The sequence below is a fragment of the Drosophila elegans genome, unplaced genomic scaffold, assembly GCF_018152505.1.
Source record: "Drosophila elegans isolate 14027-0461.03 unplaced genomic scaffold, ASM1815250v1 contig_208, whole genome shotgun sequence".
NCBI classification, from domain to species: domain Eukaryota; kingdom Metazoa; phylum Arthropoda; class Insecta; order Diptera; family Drosophilidae; genus Drosophila; species Drosophila elegans.
In genome coordinates, this window is record NW_024545578.1 from 10,311,206 (window position 1) to 10,328,419 (window position 17,214).

Genomic DNA, 17,214 nt, shown 5'->3' on the forward strand with positions numbered 1-17,214 from the left:
TTCTAAGGTCATGTTGTTTTATTTTTATGTAGGCATTCAAGCTTAATTACTTCTTCTAATATCCTATTAGTCTTGTTAAAAATAATTTTGTCAACTATCAATTAATAAAAGATGCTTGGCTGAATCATTAATTAAATTAAAAAGAAACAAAATGGAAAAAAGGGCTTAAGAAAAGACGAAAATTTAATTGTATTACCTAATAGGTTTTTTTTTTTAAGTTCAAGGTTACGTCCGGTTTAAAGAATTATTATACTACATATTTCTGAGTAGATTTTCGCGAGTTTTTAATTCCCAATAAAATAGATATTTGACCTTACCTTATTATCCTTGTTGGCCGCTCCCAGTTTCTGCTGGTAGTACTCCTCGCGAGCGTGTGTGTTAAGGCTGTCGATTAAAGCCGACGCATTCACATGAGCATCGTAGACCATGGTATCCTGTTGGCCACTATAGGTGGCTGGCGTAGCTCCGGATCCGGCTGATCCTCCAGATCCTGCCGCTGCAGCGGAGGAAGATGCTGCTGCTGCTGCTGCTGCCGCTGCTGCCAGTGGAATATTGGCCTGAGGGGTACGTGTGTACAATTGCTCGATGGGCAGGGCTGGAGCTGCTGAGTTTGTGGTGGCCGAAGGGATGGACGATGAAGGGTTCGAGGATCCACCGCCTCCCATCGAGGGTGTGACCTTTTGCAGTGGCTTCGATTGCTGCTGCTTCTGCTGGAAGTTGTTGGTGGCGATCTTCTGCTTTTGGGTGGTGCTGCTGGCGGTGGAGGTGGTGGCACTGCTTGGCTTCGAGGCCGCTGCCGCATTGGCCGCCGCTGCACTCACGGCACTCGGACGTTGACCTCCTCTTTTGAGGGCGGCGGTGACCTTGTGGGCGAAAGGTCGCTTGGTGGCCCGATTCTTCAGCTTTCCCATGGTGGTTAGCGTGCGTTGCTGGCTGCCCGAATTCGCTGTGGTTGTGGTGGTGCCATCGGGATCATCCGCTGCCGTTATGGCCGCAATATTGTTATTCGATCGGGCGGCCACAAACTGATCATCGGGATCGGTGGACTCGGTGAGGGACTCATCACTGGTAGTCGAAACCTCCGACTGGGTGGTCAGATTGGGTGATGTGGTTTCGCCCTCCTCCTCGGTGGCTTCCGATTCCGATTCTGCTTCCTGCTGCTGACTCACATCCGTGGTGGTCGGAAGTTCCTTCATGATCGTGCTCATGGCAGCCTGCTCGTTCATCGTGTTCTGCAGCTCCAGCAGTGTGGTTTCGTCTAGGATCAGAGTTGGATCCGTTTCGGCCTCGGTGGATCCAGTGGGTGGCTGGGTGCTCTGCTCAATGGGCTCCTGATCCAGTTCCGTCTCCGCTTCCGTTTCTTGAGGCGTGGTACTCGAAGTACCACTGCTCCTCGAGGAAGTGGCTTCCTGCTGGTTAAACTGCTGCTCCTCAATGTCCAGGGACTCCTTCAGCCTGGCCACCCGTTCCACAATCCTGGCCAGCATATCCTTCTGCTGTTCGGGCAGATTTTTCGTATCCAGCTCCAGCAAACGGTCGTACTTCCGGATATTCCGCTTCACTGTCTCAATGTCCGCACGGGTTTTGGCCGAGGCCAGGCCGGCTGGGGGATTGGGATTGGAGCGGGGTGCTTCCTGGAAATAGGTGCGTGCCCGGCGATTGCTATAGCCCACCAGTTCGATAACACCCGGATAGTCCGCCGAGGAGGCAGCACCAGCAGATACAAACGCTGTCAGGGCCAAAAGGCAGCTCCAGGCTGCACTTAACCGCACCATTTTGACCAAGATTGCAGTTTCGGTTTCGTCAGCTTTCTGTTAGATTTTTCTACGATATTTCTTGGGGATTTGGGTTGTGTTTGTTTTTTTCTAGAGAATTTTCTTCCTATTTTTGTTGGGGTTTTTTATTTTTTTGCACTCGCGATTCACGTACGGTTTTTCTTGTATTTCTCGTATTTCACTGGCTCTCGTATTAGTGTCAACTAACAGTAACTCTAAATCTTCGGGCACAGACACACACGCGAGGTCCAGAGTCAGGAATCAGTTTATCAGTTTATTTTGTATTTGCCAGCTGGCTGGGACACTTTTTGGCCACGATCCGCTGACTTCTAACGTCGGATTACAAATGTTCCAGGCCGCTGGATGGCAGCGTCTTTTAAAAATTTCCAAACGGAAAAACGCGCCGCAGACTTTTCTCCCAACTGGAGCTTCGCTTTGGTAGCTTCTTTCACAAAGTTCATGGCCAGACCGGTTTGAAGCCAACATGTTGCGCGCCGCGATTGCGATCATCGTCGTCGTCGTCGCAACCGGAGAGCTGAGAATCGCAAGCGGAGAGACCCCGGGAGAATCAGAGAAATATATACATATATATATTTATGATATTGTGAGAGAAGAGCGCTTTCTCTGTGCATGTTGCCAGCTTTTGGCAGCGAATGTTGCCAGGGCGCATATTGACAAATGAAGAGCGTTAATTGCAACATGTTGCTGGGCGAAGCCATTAGGCCGGACTCACGCCTTCCCTAACGTATCTGGCGGATACGTATCTGCGAGATATACGAGCCCATGCTCTATTCAATTAGTCATTCCCAACACACGTCGGCCAAGAGAGGAATAAGGAGTGATACACGGTAAAAAAAACCCATTCAAAAGCAAACATTCGCGACCAAAGAACGTTTATGTTGTATATTTAAAAGTAATAATTAGCGGAGCCACCATTAAAAATTTTTAATAAAATTTTTTTTTATATATAGAAATGTTATTTATTAATTTTTCCAGAATTACTTAGCGATTGTTAAAAATAAAATTATTTTATTAAGCTTATTCTTTGTTTTAAGACATTTTTAAAGTTAAATACCATTTTGAGCCCAGTTTTAATTAAATTCCTTTGCCTTGATCAAGCATCTTTAATATTCCATAAACAATTTTAGCTTAATGAATTATTTTTCTCTGCATGCGGCCTGATTCTTGAGCTGCTTTCGCTTCAATGTCAACTTGGCTCGTTTAGTCTGTCATCGATTTGGACTGGTACTCGCAGAACCAGACGAGCTAACACCTAACACCGCTTCCCCAAAACCAGCTGAAAAATTCTTGGTTTCTCTCTGGTTCAATTTAGCTAAATGCTTTCGCATTAAACATAATTTGTCGCGGGCTTCTTAATTGCAGATTGGGAAGTATATAGCTCTACATCGGACACTCTCTCTCCCAGTATCATTTCTATTTTTTCGTTTCTCGAGACCTTTCTCCCTCTGGGTGATCTATAGCCCCAATCGTGCTCAGAACTTCTAATGAACTTCAGTGGGCTCATCCATTTCCATTTCACGGTGTTCTCATATTTATACACTCACAAAGAGTGCTTTGTTAAGGTTTCTGTACCACTTTACAATCGTTTCTTAATGAAAATATTAGATAGGACCAAGCTTATTTATAAAACAATTATTGTGTCCAAATGTTTATTAGGTTATGAACAGGCTTTTAATATTTTAAAGATATTAAATATATCGATTACTTTATTTTAAATTCTTAAAGTATATTGTACCTTACAATTGCATTGTATAATTGTTGTAATTTAAAATAAATTTAAAAAATTTCAAATTTCTTAATCCATAAATCGGAATTATGTGTTCCCTAATTCCCAAGAGCATTAAGTATGTCATTAAACATTTTTCCAAGTCCCCTTTCATTTTCCAAGCCAACTATTGGGCTGCAAACAATTTCCCTACCGCCTGGGAACTGCAATAAAACAATAACAAATGAACTAATAAGAAAACGTTGCTAACTAAAGCTCAAGTTCAGCGGAAAGGCTGTTGTGGAGCTTCCCATTTTTCACGTAGCCGCGCAATAAAAGAAACTGAGCGTTAATTAAAAAAATAGCCATAGATCAATGCACCTGATAGATGCGGGAAATGTTTGTTCTACTGCTTGTGTGTTGCAAGTTGCTGGTTGCCAGTTGCTAGTTGCTCTTGGTTGTGTGTGTCTGTGAATGTGTTGCTGCTGCTGCTGTGGCAGCGGCAGAAATTTGCCAGCGGCAAATGTGGTGTAATTTGTGAGAAAGAGGCTGGACTCCTCAGCCCTTTTTAGAGCCACTTAATGGGGTGAGCCCAAAGCCATCTCGCAACCCAAAAAATAAAAAAAAAAAACATAGGAAAAACGAGGGGGAAATGGAAAACAGAATGGTTAGAACGTTGACAAGGCTGCAGGCGCTTCCTTCATTAGCATGGAATGGGTGGAAAACTGGTCAACTGTTTGGTTTCCGACTCTGACACACATAAGGCGTTTATAATCATTATGGAATAAACGCCGGAGTTGTTAACTCCTTCTGCAACTGTTGCTGTTGCTGCTGTGAGTGGGTGCTGCTGTTGCGTGGTTGCAACTTTCTTCTTCTCTTATCTTTTGTGCATATGCAGCGGGCACAGCAGCAACATCAGCAGACACAGCAGCAACATCAACGCAATGGCGGCGTCTGCATTCTTTGCTTGCTATAAAATATGCGACCGACGATCATCTAAGTACAACGGCAGCAACACAACACAACAGCAACAGCAATAGCAACTGATGCTGCTGCTGCTGCTGCACCACCGCAGCAACTCTTGAACTTTACTGAGCTATGAAAATGCTTTTGCCCTTTTTCTATGCTGTCTTCCTCTTATTTCACTGCAGGCTGCAACTGTTTAGCATGATCTGCACTGAAAAAAAAATTGCAAGATTGGTAAAATCAAGTAAAATATGACATTTCTTAGAAGTTTAAAATTTGAGTTTATGAGGAGTATTTATTGGTCAAAAAATGTTTTTCGAGTTTAAAATTCAATTTTTACTGTTAATATTATTTTTAACAACTAAATTACATTTTGCAGTGCAGAAAATGTATTCTTCATTAAAAAATTTATATTTCTGTTAGCTTTTATGATTATAAAGATTATTATATTTTTCTTAATACAACATTTTATATATCTTTTGATGTCTTCATTTTCTTATAATAAAAGATTTTTAACTATTCTGATTTTAATGTTAATTTTCGCATTTAATAATAAAAATCACAGTAGTGTTTTCCAATAAATAACAAGTCGCTTTTAATGAAATCTTATTTACGGTTTTAGTACCTTTTTTTAAATAAATAATCAGTCTTTAAAAATATTTGATTTTGTTCAGTGGGGCTTAAATGAGTGAAAGAGAGAGGGAGACGAAGCACGATGTTGCTGCTCCTGCTCAAGTGCCAATAGCAATCTTCTTTTTTTCAGCCGCTTTTTCCTTCTGCCGTTGTTGTTGTTTATTTCCCCCTGGCTTGATCTTTTGGTCTTTGGCGGTAATTTTTCTGCGCAACTTTTTCCTTGTGGCCAAGACTTTATTGGCTTTCGGTTGCCTTCGCTTCGGTTTTCCTTCTCCTCTCTATTTCGGTGCCATTTTAGCGCTGCTCTTTTTTTATCTGCCAAAGTTTTGTCTTCATTTTTATTTTAATAGCGATCTTGATACCACCGCCACCGACTCCGCCACTCTTCCAGCTGGGCTTGCTGCGGTATCTTCTCTTTATCACATAATGATTTCAAATGGTGCGAAATTAATTTGAATTATTACTGTTATTAGCTATTATTTGTGTAATGGCCAGTGCCTGATCGCACCCAAAAAGGTCTCCGTGCCGTTGGAACAGTTGCAGTTGTTGCAAGTTGCTGCCGTATATTATGCAAGACGTGGGTAACAAATTTCACAAGAAGTGCTCGCAAATTCAGTGATAAGCTTTGGAAAAAAAATTCGCTGTGGTAGGCACTGAGAAAAAATAATGTTTTTACCCGGGGTGTAACAGAAACTCATTCCAACCGAAAAAGGATTTACGAATTTTACGAATTTAGAAATCTTCCTCAGATTTTAATTTAATAAATATCTCTGACTATTTCTTATTAAAATATCGAATTTGTATGGCCGTTTAAAAATGATTTGTAGTTTTTTTTTAAGTGATAAGCACAACTTCATATGACTTATTAAAAATTGAAAAATCCCCAAGTTAGTGACTAGCCTTGGTGGCATTTTTTCCTGTGCAATCTTGGCATCAATTACCAATTCTTGTTGGCCGGTTAAATGACAGCGGCTTTGTTGTTTGGCAGCGGCTAGCTGACCACATTTAAATTTATTAAAACTGCACCACCAGCCACTAACGGACATCGCTCGGAATGTGCAACATGTTGCTGCCGTGCAGTAAGTTGCTGCTGCTGTTGCAGTTGCTGTTTCTGTTGCGTTCAATGACCAAGGCGATCTTGTCCCTCATTCCGGCATCCTGATGGCGCCTCGGCCATTTGCAATTTGCCATTTTACCATCTTTAGCGTTTTGCATGCAATTTGATGCCATTTGTCATTTGCTTAATTGTGCCCAAGCTGTGTGCTGCACTTCCTGCCAGATCAGTTCGGTTTAGTTCAGTTTGCTTCAGCTGAGCTGAGCTGAACTGAACTGAGTTGAGCTGTGTGTGTCTTACCGTTTCTAATTGTTGCCCGGCACGCAGTGTTACCTGCAATCTGCCGACTCGGACCCATTTAGTTTCAATTAATCAAGTTGTCGCTGCACGCGTCTATTAGCTGTTTATGACAAGTGTTCTCGGGCGACGGATGGATTGAGGGAATATCTCGAGCTCCAAAGATCAGAGGCAGACGCCTCCGGTTGTCCGCATGTCGCTCATTAGCGGCGCCCCCGAACTGGCCGCAGATGTTGCCGCTCCTGCTGCAGTTCCTCCTCGCCGCCCATAAGCTGTTTGTTATTAAATACACTCGTGGCAGTTGCCGCTACTGCCTGCCGGGGCTTTGAACTGTTTTTTTGCGGCTCTTTAGCACCAGCTTCAAGTTCGAATCGGCTTTGTTCTACTACCCAATATTCGTAGAGCTTACATGTATACTGCATCGTGAGGACAAACTTGTCTTATAAACTATTATTATATTAAGAACATTTCAATTATTTATTTCTGATGATTTAAAATTAAAACATAATAATTTTTGGATGATGAAAAAGTAATTAATATACTGATTTTTTCTCTTTGAACAAGATAATAAATAAAGAAATGTTAAATATACAGAAAACAGGTCAAAGAAGTTATGTAGTTTTGCGGAGCAAAATGTTTTTATATACTAGATTTATTTTTTAACGAATTTTCATCTTTAAATTATATGGAATATTCCTTTCTGTCCTTTTAACAGAAAAATAATGATTCATATAAAATGTGTAACTATGCGTTACAGCTGTGTGCACTTTTTATGTAAAATAAATATCCATACCCGTCACATTCAATTTAAAATACAATTACGGTCTTGATTAGAAAAATATTTTAATTTATTAATTATAACTATCGGATAGCAAACAATTTTGATTATTTATTTGGGCCTGACACGATGTATTTTTTACTACCGTAAATCATTTTGATTCCGCTAGTTGAATTAATGCAACCAGAAACATGAAAACATTGCAGTAATTGTGAGACTGATGTTGCATGCCTTGTAACGTTTTGGACTCCAGCTAATTTCTACTTTTAAAATATGAGTACATAAATACACAAGCGGGTATCTTGTAGTCGGAATGCCTAGCCATTCCACGATCGTTTTTTCAGTTTCGTAATGGGCAAGTTCTTTAATGTCCCACTTTGGGTTTATATTCAGGTACCGTTGCATATGTGGGGGAAATGCTGGAAGGCTTTATTTTTTGTATTTTTTTTTTTTTTTTTGGTAACAGATTGCGCCATTTTTTGCGCCCAGCTGTCACAGGTTCGTTGACTCCCAGACGGGCAGTTGGTGTTGAAACAATCATGTCCGAACGAACCAGTGGCCAACTCTTGACGGGCCCATTGCATAATCCCACTGAGCTCTCAAGATCCAGATCCAGACAGACAGGCTTTGCCGCGGTAATTACCATTGTCTGCTAAATTGATTTCGAAATGCTTAAGTCGGCAATTTTCGGTGGCTCAGGATGTGAAGATGTTTAGACTAAGACTTAGTGGAGCAGTTGGCGGCCAACAATTGTGGGTCAAATACTCCTCCAGATGGGCTCCAGTGCAGATAGCCATTTAATGGCTTAAATGATCGTTGCCTGGGTTTGGCAACTGTTCTAACTGTTTGTGAGCTAATCACTCCGGTGATCTGAGCCGTAGCTAAAGTTCAAAATGGAGTAATCGTATGGGTAAGCGATATTTTATATGATGTTTGAAAGGCCGTTATCTGAAAAGTTTGGTCTAGTATTCAACCGAGAAAATGAGCAACTATTATACAATTTTTCTTTAGGTACATATATACGTTTAATTGAACTATTAGAAGTTTACCATTATTGGTACATGAGCTTTCCCTGCTTTGGGCAACAGTTCTAACTGTTTTTGTTTTCATCAATATCTTCCTCGTATACCAATAATAAAACCCAAAAAAGAAAATCCATCTTGAGTTGTTATATTAGAAACTATTATTGAGTACTCCTGACTTACAGCCAGTATTAATTCAATTAATATCTTTTAATCAAGCTTTGCCCAACGAAGAGTAATAATGTGTGCTCTCAATCTTCGGAAGATTTTCTAGGTGTGCAAATGGAAGCGATTACAACAAATTCTAAATGCCACTGACTCTGAATTTCCCTGCAGCAACTTATTGGCAACTGGTTAGGCCTCCTCATTTTTATTTCACTTATTTCCCGATTATGATGCTCGGGATTGGGATGCAGCAGTTCAGTTTCTCCATGTGAAAGCGGCACTGGAAAAACTAGAATTTATCTCTGGATATATTCTCATATGCACACGCACTAGATAAGCCAGCTGGTTGCAGAAACCAGTTGCTGGTATCGGAACCTTCTATCGGCAGATCCAGATACTCGTAAAACTGACACCCCCCACGAACTAATTGCGTCTCATTTCCATTTATCTCGATGCGTGGACTGTAAATGAATTACAGCAGCTGAATACAAATTAAAATCGTGGCAAATACTGTGAGTTTTCCTAATTGGCTACTCCATTTTCTAGTCCTCGCCTTTTGCATTAAGCTTTTTAATGTACCATTTACTGAGGTAGCAATTTTCATGCGTTTTTTAGCGATGCGAAACATTTGGGTACTTGGCTAGGTACTTATTTTTAGTAATGGGGTACATCTTCATTTACTTTTAAAACAGTAAATAAAATAATTTGCTTGAAAGTAAAATACAAATAACAGAATAAATGTTATTCTAAAAAATTTAACCATGATAAAATAGTTTAAAACTTTTTTATTAAAAATTATACAGGTTTTAAATAGCTTAATGAACACGGCTCTTGAGTATATATAACCTCTTAATAATAATATAAAGAAAATTGTAAGTGTCTAGTAAACGATATCTTAATCCCCATTTTACATATATCTGGTACCTAATTTAGCCAAATAAAGCCAACACTGCAAATTTCTTAGATCTTGCGTGCTGTGCCTTTACTTTTTTTTATCTTTTTTATGGCCTGGGTCTCTGCCACTTGTTGCGCCCGTTTGCCAAATGCAATTAAATCTGTGTCGTGTGTGCAACAATTGCACTTGGCAATTGCAACTGTGCCGCATAATTGTGCCAAATGAATTTGTAATTATGTATTTGGTTTGGCTCTTGGACATGCCATGCAATCTGAGCCGGTTTCAGTGCCACTTCCATCTCCCTGCTGTGTTTTTAATGCTTTTTTTTTTTGGTCATGTGAGTGACATCACAGTAGCAGCCACACAACACAAAGTCATTGTCAACAATGTCAGCCAGACCCACAAGACCAGGCCAGTACGGACCAGACCGGCAAGTCTGTTCGGGCCATGACACCACACAAAAAGAAGGCTGACAAAATTTAATTAAAGCGCATGACGAAAAATTCTTTGAAAAATTGTTTAGACGACATCCGATGAGCTCAGGAAGATGTAAAGGCACAAAAATAATACCCTAACTGGTATGGATTGATATAAAAAATCTGATAAACAGGAATCTACTCAATAATAAATATATAAAATCCAGTTTAATTTCCTTATAAAACATTGGTATTATAATTATTAATTATTATTACTTCTCAGCTTAATAAAAATTTTGATTATCGACTTAAAATTAAGTAATCAAAATAAAGCTGTTATATAAATAAATATATTTTGATTTAAATATTTATTAAGCTGAAGCTATGTTAAAAATAATTATATTCTTACATATTGTGTTTAAAATTGTTGTCTTTAAGTCGATTTTTTAATAAAATAAAACAACAATGAGGTCCTAATTACATTGTTATTATAAGTCATGCCTACAAAATGCTTTGATACCCTGAATAATCTTTGCAAAATGATACAAATGTTTTGTATTATTAGTAAAAGGTTTCAATTGATATTCAAATCTTATTGTGTCCTTAACACTTAGGGTATTTTTGAAAACTATATAAAGATACTGCCGACACCTTTAAAGTTACACATTCCCAATTTTTTTTTCCTGTCTGCTCTGTTTTTATTTTTTGTTAGACAAGCAAGTCTAAAGTGTCAAACTCGCCGGAGATTGTAGAAGAGTAGTGGGAAGGGCGGCATGTGGCACCATACTCGGGTATTTGGCAAAGTTTTCTTGAACTTCACACGAAGCCAATTAAATGGCGACACGTTACGGAACATGGTCGAGGCATCATCCTCGTCATTATCATCATCGTCAGAGCCTATTCCCAAGTGGCGATGGGAGATGAGGATGGAGATGGTAGCTATGGGTATTGGTATTGGAAAATGGGTCAATGATGGCTTAAATTGTGACTGGATAAGGTTGAAAGCCGTGAGGTGTGGGCTTGACATTTGATCGCATCTGCCGATCCGATCCACTCGGCTGATTGACTGATGAATCTTTGCGGGTTTTTGCTGCGGTTTGATTTATGACGATCGATGGCAAGTTTCATTCAACTTTCTTCCATTTTGCATTTGCAGTTTTCCTTGACTCGCTTTTTGCGGCTGCTGCTGCCATTTGCCATTACTATGATATTGTTATTGAGATGTAGCCCCTTGGCTTTGCAGACTCTGCCGTCCTGGCAACAATTTGTCTAATGTCCCAATTTGGTCGCCCGCCTCTCAGTCTCGTTGTTCCTCTATCTTTGTTTTTGTCTTCCTATCTATCCGATTCCAATCAGCTGCTAGAGATGGTTAACAGCTAGAAGAGTGACAGAGAAGCCTCAGTTTGTATTGTTACCCAGTAGTCTATTTAGTTAAAGCATGACCACAGCAGTGTTACATTAAAGAATACACTTAATTCTAAGAAAATATTATTTAGATTTTTAAGAGCCAATCAAATTGTTCAAAAAAAAAGGATATTAATTATTATTTAATGCATTATCTGTGACTCTATTAAATTCTTTATGTTTAAACATTTTTCAGAAATAGAAATTCAAGTTTTAAACATATTAAAAACATTTTATGCAATTTATTTTTTTAGAGACAAAACTTTCTTTCATCACGTACTTCTTAGTCGAGGCAACATTCCTAGTGGTTACATCTCCCTTTGAGTCGTATCAATGACAAGACAAACCGAACCTCCAAGTTCCAAACGCGCTTAGGAGGCCCTATAATTTCCTGCACTCTTGCCGCCCGCTAAAATCTGGCTGGTCGCTCGCTCACTTGTCCCATTTATTTATTTTGTATTTTTCTGCCGTTTAAATTTAATTCACGATTCGCGCTGCCATCGAACGGCGACAAAGGAACGGAGAAAATTCCCTCGACGACGGATTGCAATTTTCTATCTCTATCTGGCTGGTTTCTTTTTCTTCTAACAAGCCAGCGGACGGGACGGGATTTTCCTTAGCTTACTTTCCGATTTAGCCAGCCGAAGTTGGAAAATCTCTTCGCTCGCGTACTTAACCGCAATAATTTTTGCTCATTTGAGTGTCGTGGAAATGAGTTAAAGTCGCGATACTCTGGCATTGCCACTTGGCATCGTCGCTTCTTCTTCTACACTCTGAAATAAAAGGCTAAGATTTAAAAATTTAAAGCGAAATTATTTTTTTTTTATCGCTGCAATAAATTTTATGGTTAAATCTCACAAAATGATGTCAAAATTCTTAATTTGCGGAATTCGTCAATTTTAATAATTTTTTGCAACAAATTTATTTTCTGTGTATGTAATGGGAACATAACTTACAACCATTTTAGCATTCTTGTAAGCTGCCAATGGATGAAGTAGATGTCAAAATTTGAAATTCGATAAGTTCATATATTTTATTTTAGTGTCGACTTTTTTTCTGTGTATACTGCCAAATGTAATGTGAGCATTACTTATTTCCATTTTTTGTTTCTTGTACGCCGCCGCTTAATTCATTAATTTCCCACAGAGTCGAGTGGTAGCTGCATCTGCGGCAGGCAGCTACAGAGTCATTTACAAACGTGAAACCGTTGAAAGTTATCACCTTCGCGCGGGAGTTAGAGTTTGTGGGACCGAAATAAACCGCAATAAACTTGCACAAATTGTCGCTGCGCTCTCTAATCATTGTCAGCCGTAATGAAGTTGTTCTCGGATTCGCTCGACTTTCTGCGTTTACTGCCTGAGCGAAGAGTCCAAGGCTGCTAGGTTCTTGTGTAATACTTTTATAGCCTACATTAAATCGTAAATCCTTTTCTGAGTACTCTTTTACTGGTAATTTCCGGGCACAAGATGACCCCTATTACGCGGGTCTTAGTTTTTATTACAGATTCGACAGCGGACCTGTGTTATGAAGATATAACGGGTAATAGAATTTATACGTTTCACAAAAATGTTCATTACAGGGAGAAGTTTATAGCTTGAGACAAAAACAAAGGGTAATGCTGAAATTTGTAATTGCCTTGTTAGCTAAATAACAAAGCGGTCTTAGTATTAATAATTTTAGCGTTAATAAAGCATTTTAAAACATATTTTGTAATGATATCGAATAATTTCAACATGGTTTTTAAACATTAAAACCTTCTTTATAAACAATCAGCAATAAGAATAGACGTGAGGATAAATAATAGATTTTGGTATTTAAATCATGCTTATCTTTGTGCATTATTCGTATGCCTTGCTTGGTGGCTTTCGTTTTTTCAATAAAACTTCAATTTTATAGGTCATTCTACACCGAGTTAGAAGCAAGCATTTTATCTTAGAACAGATATTTTGAGTATTCCCAAATGATTTAGTTGCACCACTGACCACTCGACCTCTGGCAGCAGTAATATCGAAAAGGTGTCAAGCGTTATGACCCAGTGAGGAGGTGAAGTAAACTGGCTAACAAACTGGACAACTCTTAGCCTTTTGTCTGGCCATAAGTCTTTTGTATGCTGTCGACGCATTTGCATTTCTTTCTGTCGGTTCTTTTTTTTTTTTTGTAACACTCCAGGGCAACGAGAACCTATGAGTGGAGTATACACGGTGTATCTATATCTTTTGGTCTGACCTCGACTTAGACTGGTTTATATGCAAATTAGTTAATACAATTCCCAATCTTTAATGTCATATTTCAACATTCATTGTGCGTTGCATTCTCAACCAGAACAATGGCCCCAAAATGTCTTTTTTAAAGAAGTTTCTACCAACTCTCTAAGCCCAATGAAAGTGATTTTCCTGACCCCATTTTCAGAAAAAACAATCTTTGGTGAAGAGCAAGTAAAATTGGCTTGTAAAAATGTTTCGCATGTTTATCATATTACTTTTTCCTCTCTGTTTCTGCTTCTGCTTCTGTCCCTGTCAGTTTTCTATTTTCCAAGTTGAACGCATATTTTCCGTGGTTTTTTCTGTAGCGTCCCACGCTCTTAATTACCCCCTCTGCCGCCTTCTACCACTAACCTCTGAAGACAGTTTGCGTAGTTCAAGCTCAGCTTCAATTGGTAGCTATCTCTTCTCTCTTTCCCTCCGACCGCTTCCCTCTCTGTCGCACTTTGTTGGTACATTTTTTGTGGCTGTTTGGATTGTCCTCTTCGGGTTTCCTTCCCGCTCTTGCAGTTGCCAATTTTAATTTGTAAACGTGCTGAAGGAAGCTGTCCAAATGTTTTGATTTAATTTTCTCAAACATTTCTGCAGAAACCCATTTAAATGGATAAACCAAGAAAAGGATGGTCGCAACATCATCGCTATCATTTATATCTCGGCATAAATGTGTTTAATGGTGAAAGGTTGTTGCTAGAATTACAATAATCCCATATTGCTTTCTCACATTCATCATGGAATTATTGGTGAAGATTAATCGTTTATCTGAGGATTATTTATAAATAAGCTATAGTGGTATTTAGAAGGGGATTGCTTTTAAATTTTGTTTAACACAAATTTGAGAAACTATTAAATATAAATTAAATTTTTAATTAAGTAATTAATTTTTAAACTTTTAAAATTGACAAAGAAAATATTATCCACTGCTTATATTAAGGGTTAGTTTCCTTATTTCGCTACGACCTGCCATTGAACCTTAAATTATTGCATACATTTTCTGCCAGTTCAAATACCCAACTCAAATCGCATATCAAAGCTAATTTCCCCTTGAATGCAGATCCTATCACAGGTAATTCCAACATGTTGCAACTGTCAGCGACTAAAAACAGATCTGACATCCACCATCTGCCTTATCTGTCATCTCCCATGAAATCACAGCCATCCAGAGACCACACAACAACGGAGACAAAGGATTGTCAACATGCAATGAGTTTTAATGATTTTTATGAGTTCATTAAAAATGTATTTTGAAAATTGTTATATTTATGAGGGAAGCGCCAGAGTGTGGGCCAATTTTTATTGTTATTGTGCATTTGCATTAAATTATTGAAGCATTTTTCGCGCTCTCGCCGGCTGACACTCACTCCGTGTTGGAAGCGACTTCATTAAGTGCAATTTCAAAGCAGCTCCACCTAGATGCTGTCAATACTAGCCCATACACTGAGAAAACAAACAAGTCTTCTTTTGGAAAAAATATATTAAAATCAAATTAAATGTTATTGGGTTTTTAATGTTTATGAGTACATCTTTTAGATTTTTATTACATAAGTGAGAATTTGAGTTTAAGTTCAAGCTGACAACAAAATATTCGCAAAGCTTCAGCCCTTATTTTCTAAGACCCAAATCAAATTTTATTCTCAGTGTGTAGACCTTTCCTCACATGTCTGTCAGTCAGCAATGGTGTGACAGACCTCAACAACAACAGAAACAAGAAGGCACCGCAACACCCGCAAGTTGGAAGCGTTGGCAACTTTGGCAGCCGTTAAAACTGCTGATGATGTCTGCGGCTTTGTTGCTATATTCACCAGTGGGAAGGGGGAGGGGCCAAGGGGCTTTGGGCTGGCTGCTGCTGCCAACGCGTATTCATCATCATTTCTGTCATCCAGGCATGAGATGGGATGGAGAAAAACCTTTGCTCGCATGATGCGCTTGAATTTTCTCTTGCACCTAAATTATATTTTTCCTTCTGCCTTCGGTGCTCTTTCTTTTCTTTCTTCTTCAGTTGCCGCTGCTGTCAATGGGTATTTTTTCCATTAATTTGATTTTCTTCAAGTGATTTTCCTTTTAAAGCTAAAATTTTGCTTTTTGAAAAGGAAAGTAAAAACGTTAAACTTGCATATTTATCTTCTTTAGGTTTTCGCCGTTTCGTTTATTTTAAGTTGACCTATTTTAAAATTGAGGTAAAGTTATAAAATCTTAATAATAATACATGACAATTCGCATTTATTTAAGAGAGACTTGGGAGCTTTTCAAAATCAAGATCTGTAAACTCTTTTTAACTTTAAATCCTTATTTGTATATTTATTTTATTGAACCCTTTTTAAAGAGGAAAGTCTTAAGTCCCACTTTGTTGCTGTATATTTATAAACCTTAATCTAAAATGGAAAGTTTTACTTTAATTACAAAGAAGCTTATGGTTAATCTCCTAGGGTTTTTTTTGCAAACAAATTTCGCAACCACTCATTATGTTTATTTAATTAGAGGAGGACCTGGTGGGTGAAGAAATTTCGTGGTTCATGTCATTAATTACTCAGCAGGCCACTTGGACACGATCTTCGGGTAGTCAAGTAGGTGGAGTTGGCCAAGTGGCCACGCTTGGCCAAAACTGCAGCCCAGCGGGATTCTGGCACTCGGACTCGCATTTAGACGCGCATGGGACTTTCTTTCCGAAATTGCCAATTGAGCGGAATCAAGGCAAATACTTCAAGTCTCTCTTCGCATCTCATTTGAATGCTTGAATCTCGGTTTTTGCGGCTTTCCCATGGATCGTTTGTCTTTTTTGGCCAATTTTTTTCGACTATTTCGACAAGGTTGGGGGCGGTTGAGGGGGAAGAAAAACAATCAACGCGCCTTGAAAACGAATTCGCATGACCAAAAGAAATAGTTGAAAAGGTAAATAGAAGTTGGGAGGTAAAAATTCAAATATTTAGATTCGACAAGAAGATACCTTGTTAAAAGTTAGAATTGCTGAAATAGTCCACTAGTTCATTTTATTTTATTTTAGAAGTATGTCAAAAATTTTGAATCTTTGAAGTACAATAAATTTGGTTGAAAAATATTTTCTTTATGAAACTATCTTATTTTAATTCTCAAATACCAAAAAAAAAAAAGTATTATGTAAGGCAAATTGATTTTAAACAATTTGCATTATTCATTTGTTATTCAGTAGCACGTTTTCCCTAAAAATGCTTAAATCCCATTTGGCACTTACAGGGTATTCCAGCTAAAGTTTACTTGGCTTTTGTTGTGCACACTTTTTGTATTGTTGGCCAAGTAAATACTTAAATATAGCACACACTTAAATCGCTGTTGATATTGTGTAGCGAAAGTGAAATTTAGTTTGCCCCTCTACCTGGAAGTTGCGAAAAAAAATCGGAGAAAAAAAAACCAACTAAAGACTTAAATGCGAGATTCGCTTACGGAAGTTCCAAATTTAAAGATTTCTTTAAGGTTTATCCAAGCTTTTTGCGATAATTTTTTTGGCTTGCGATTCTCGGCGTTGTTTGGTTAGTCTAATGAAAGTTAATTACAACATCAAAGCGTTGTCGCTGCCACTGATCTCCAGTGATCTTGGGGTCTACTCCTCCGGGTCCTCCTCCTCGCCTGCGCACAAATTCCGATTAGGCGCGGCCTAAAAGGCGGCGGAAAAAAAATTGTGCGATGCCAGCCAAACTCTAAGTAGAGAAAGTACATGTAAAAGTATCTGAAAGATGCGAATCTGCTGCCGCTTTGGGGCTGTGGGGTCAAAATTGCTGGCGACTTTTACCGCTCGCTTTTGGGCCAAAAAGGCGCGCTGACCCCGCCCACACGATCATGTGTTTGGCTGTA

At 38.9% G+C, this 17,214-nt stretch overlaps 2 protein-coding genes across 3 annotated transcripts in view; one reads left to right on the top strand and one right to left on the bottom strand.

Moving 5' to 3' along the window:
- The window catches only part of LOC108146680, a 29,851-nt gene extending 27,717 nt beyond the window's left edge, over nucleotides 1-2,134 (bottom strand). Inside the window, exon 1 of the mRNA XM_017272736.1 lies at nucleotides 318-2,134. Within this exon, the coding sequence (XP_017128225.1) occupies nucleotides 318-1,775 (1,458 nt within the window). The 5' untranslated portion in view covers nucleotides 1,776-2,134. The remainder of the gene's footprint in view (nucleotides 1-317) is intronic.
- LOC108146679 (elongation factor-like GTPase 1) overlaps nucleotides 1-17,214 on the top strand; it is a 78,954-nt gene that overhangs the window by 30,801 nt on the left and 30,939 nt on the right. The window lies entirely within an intron of this gene.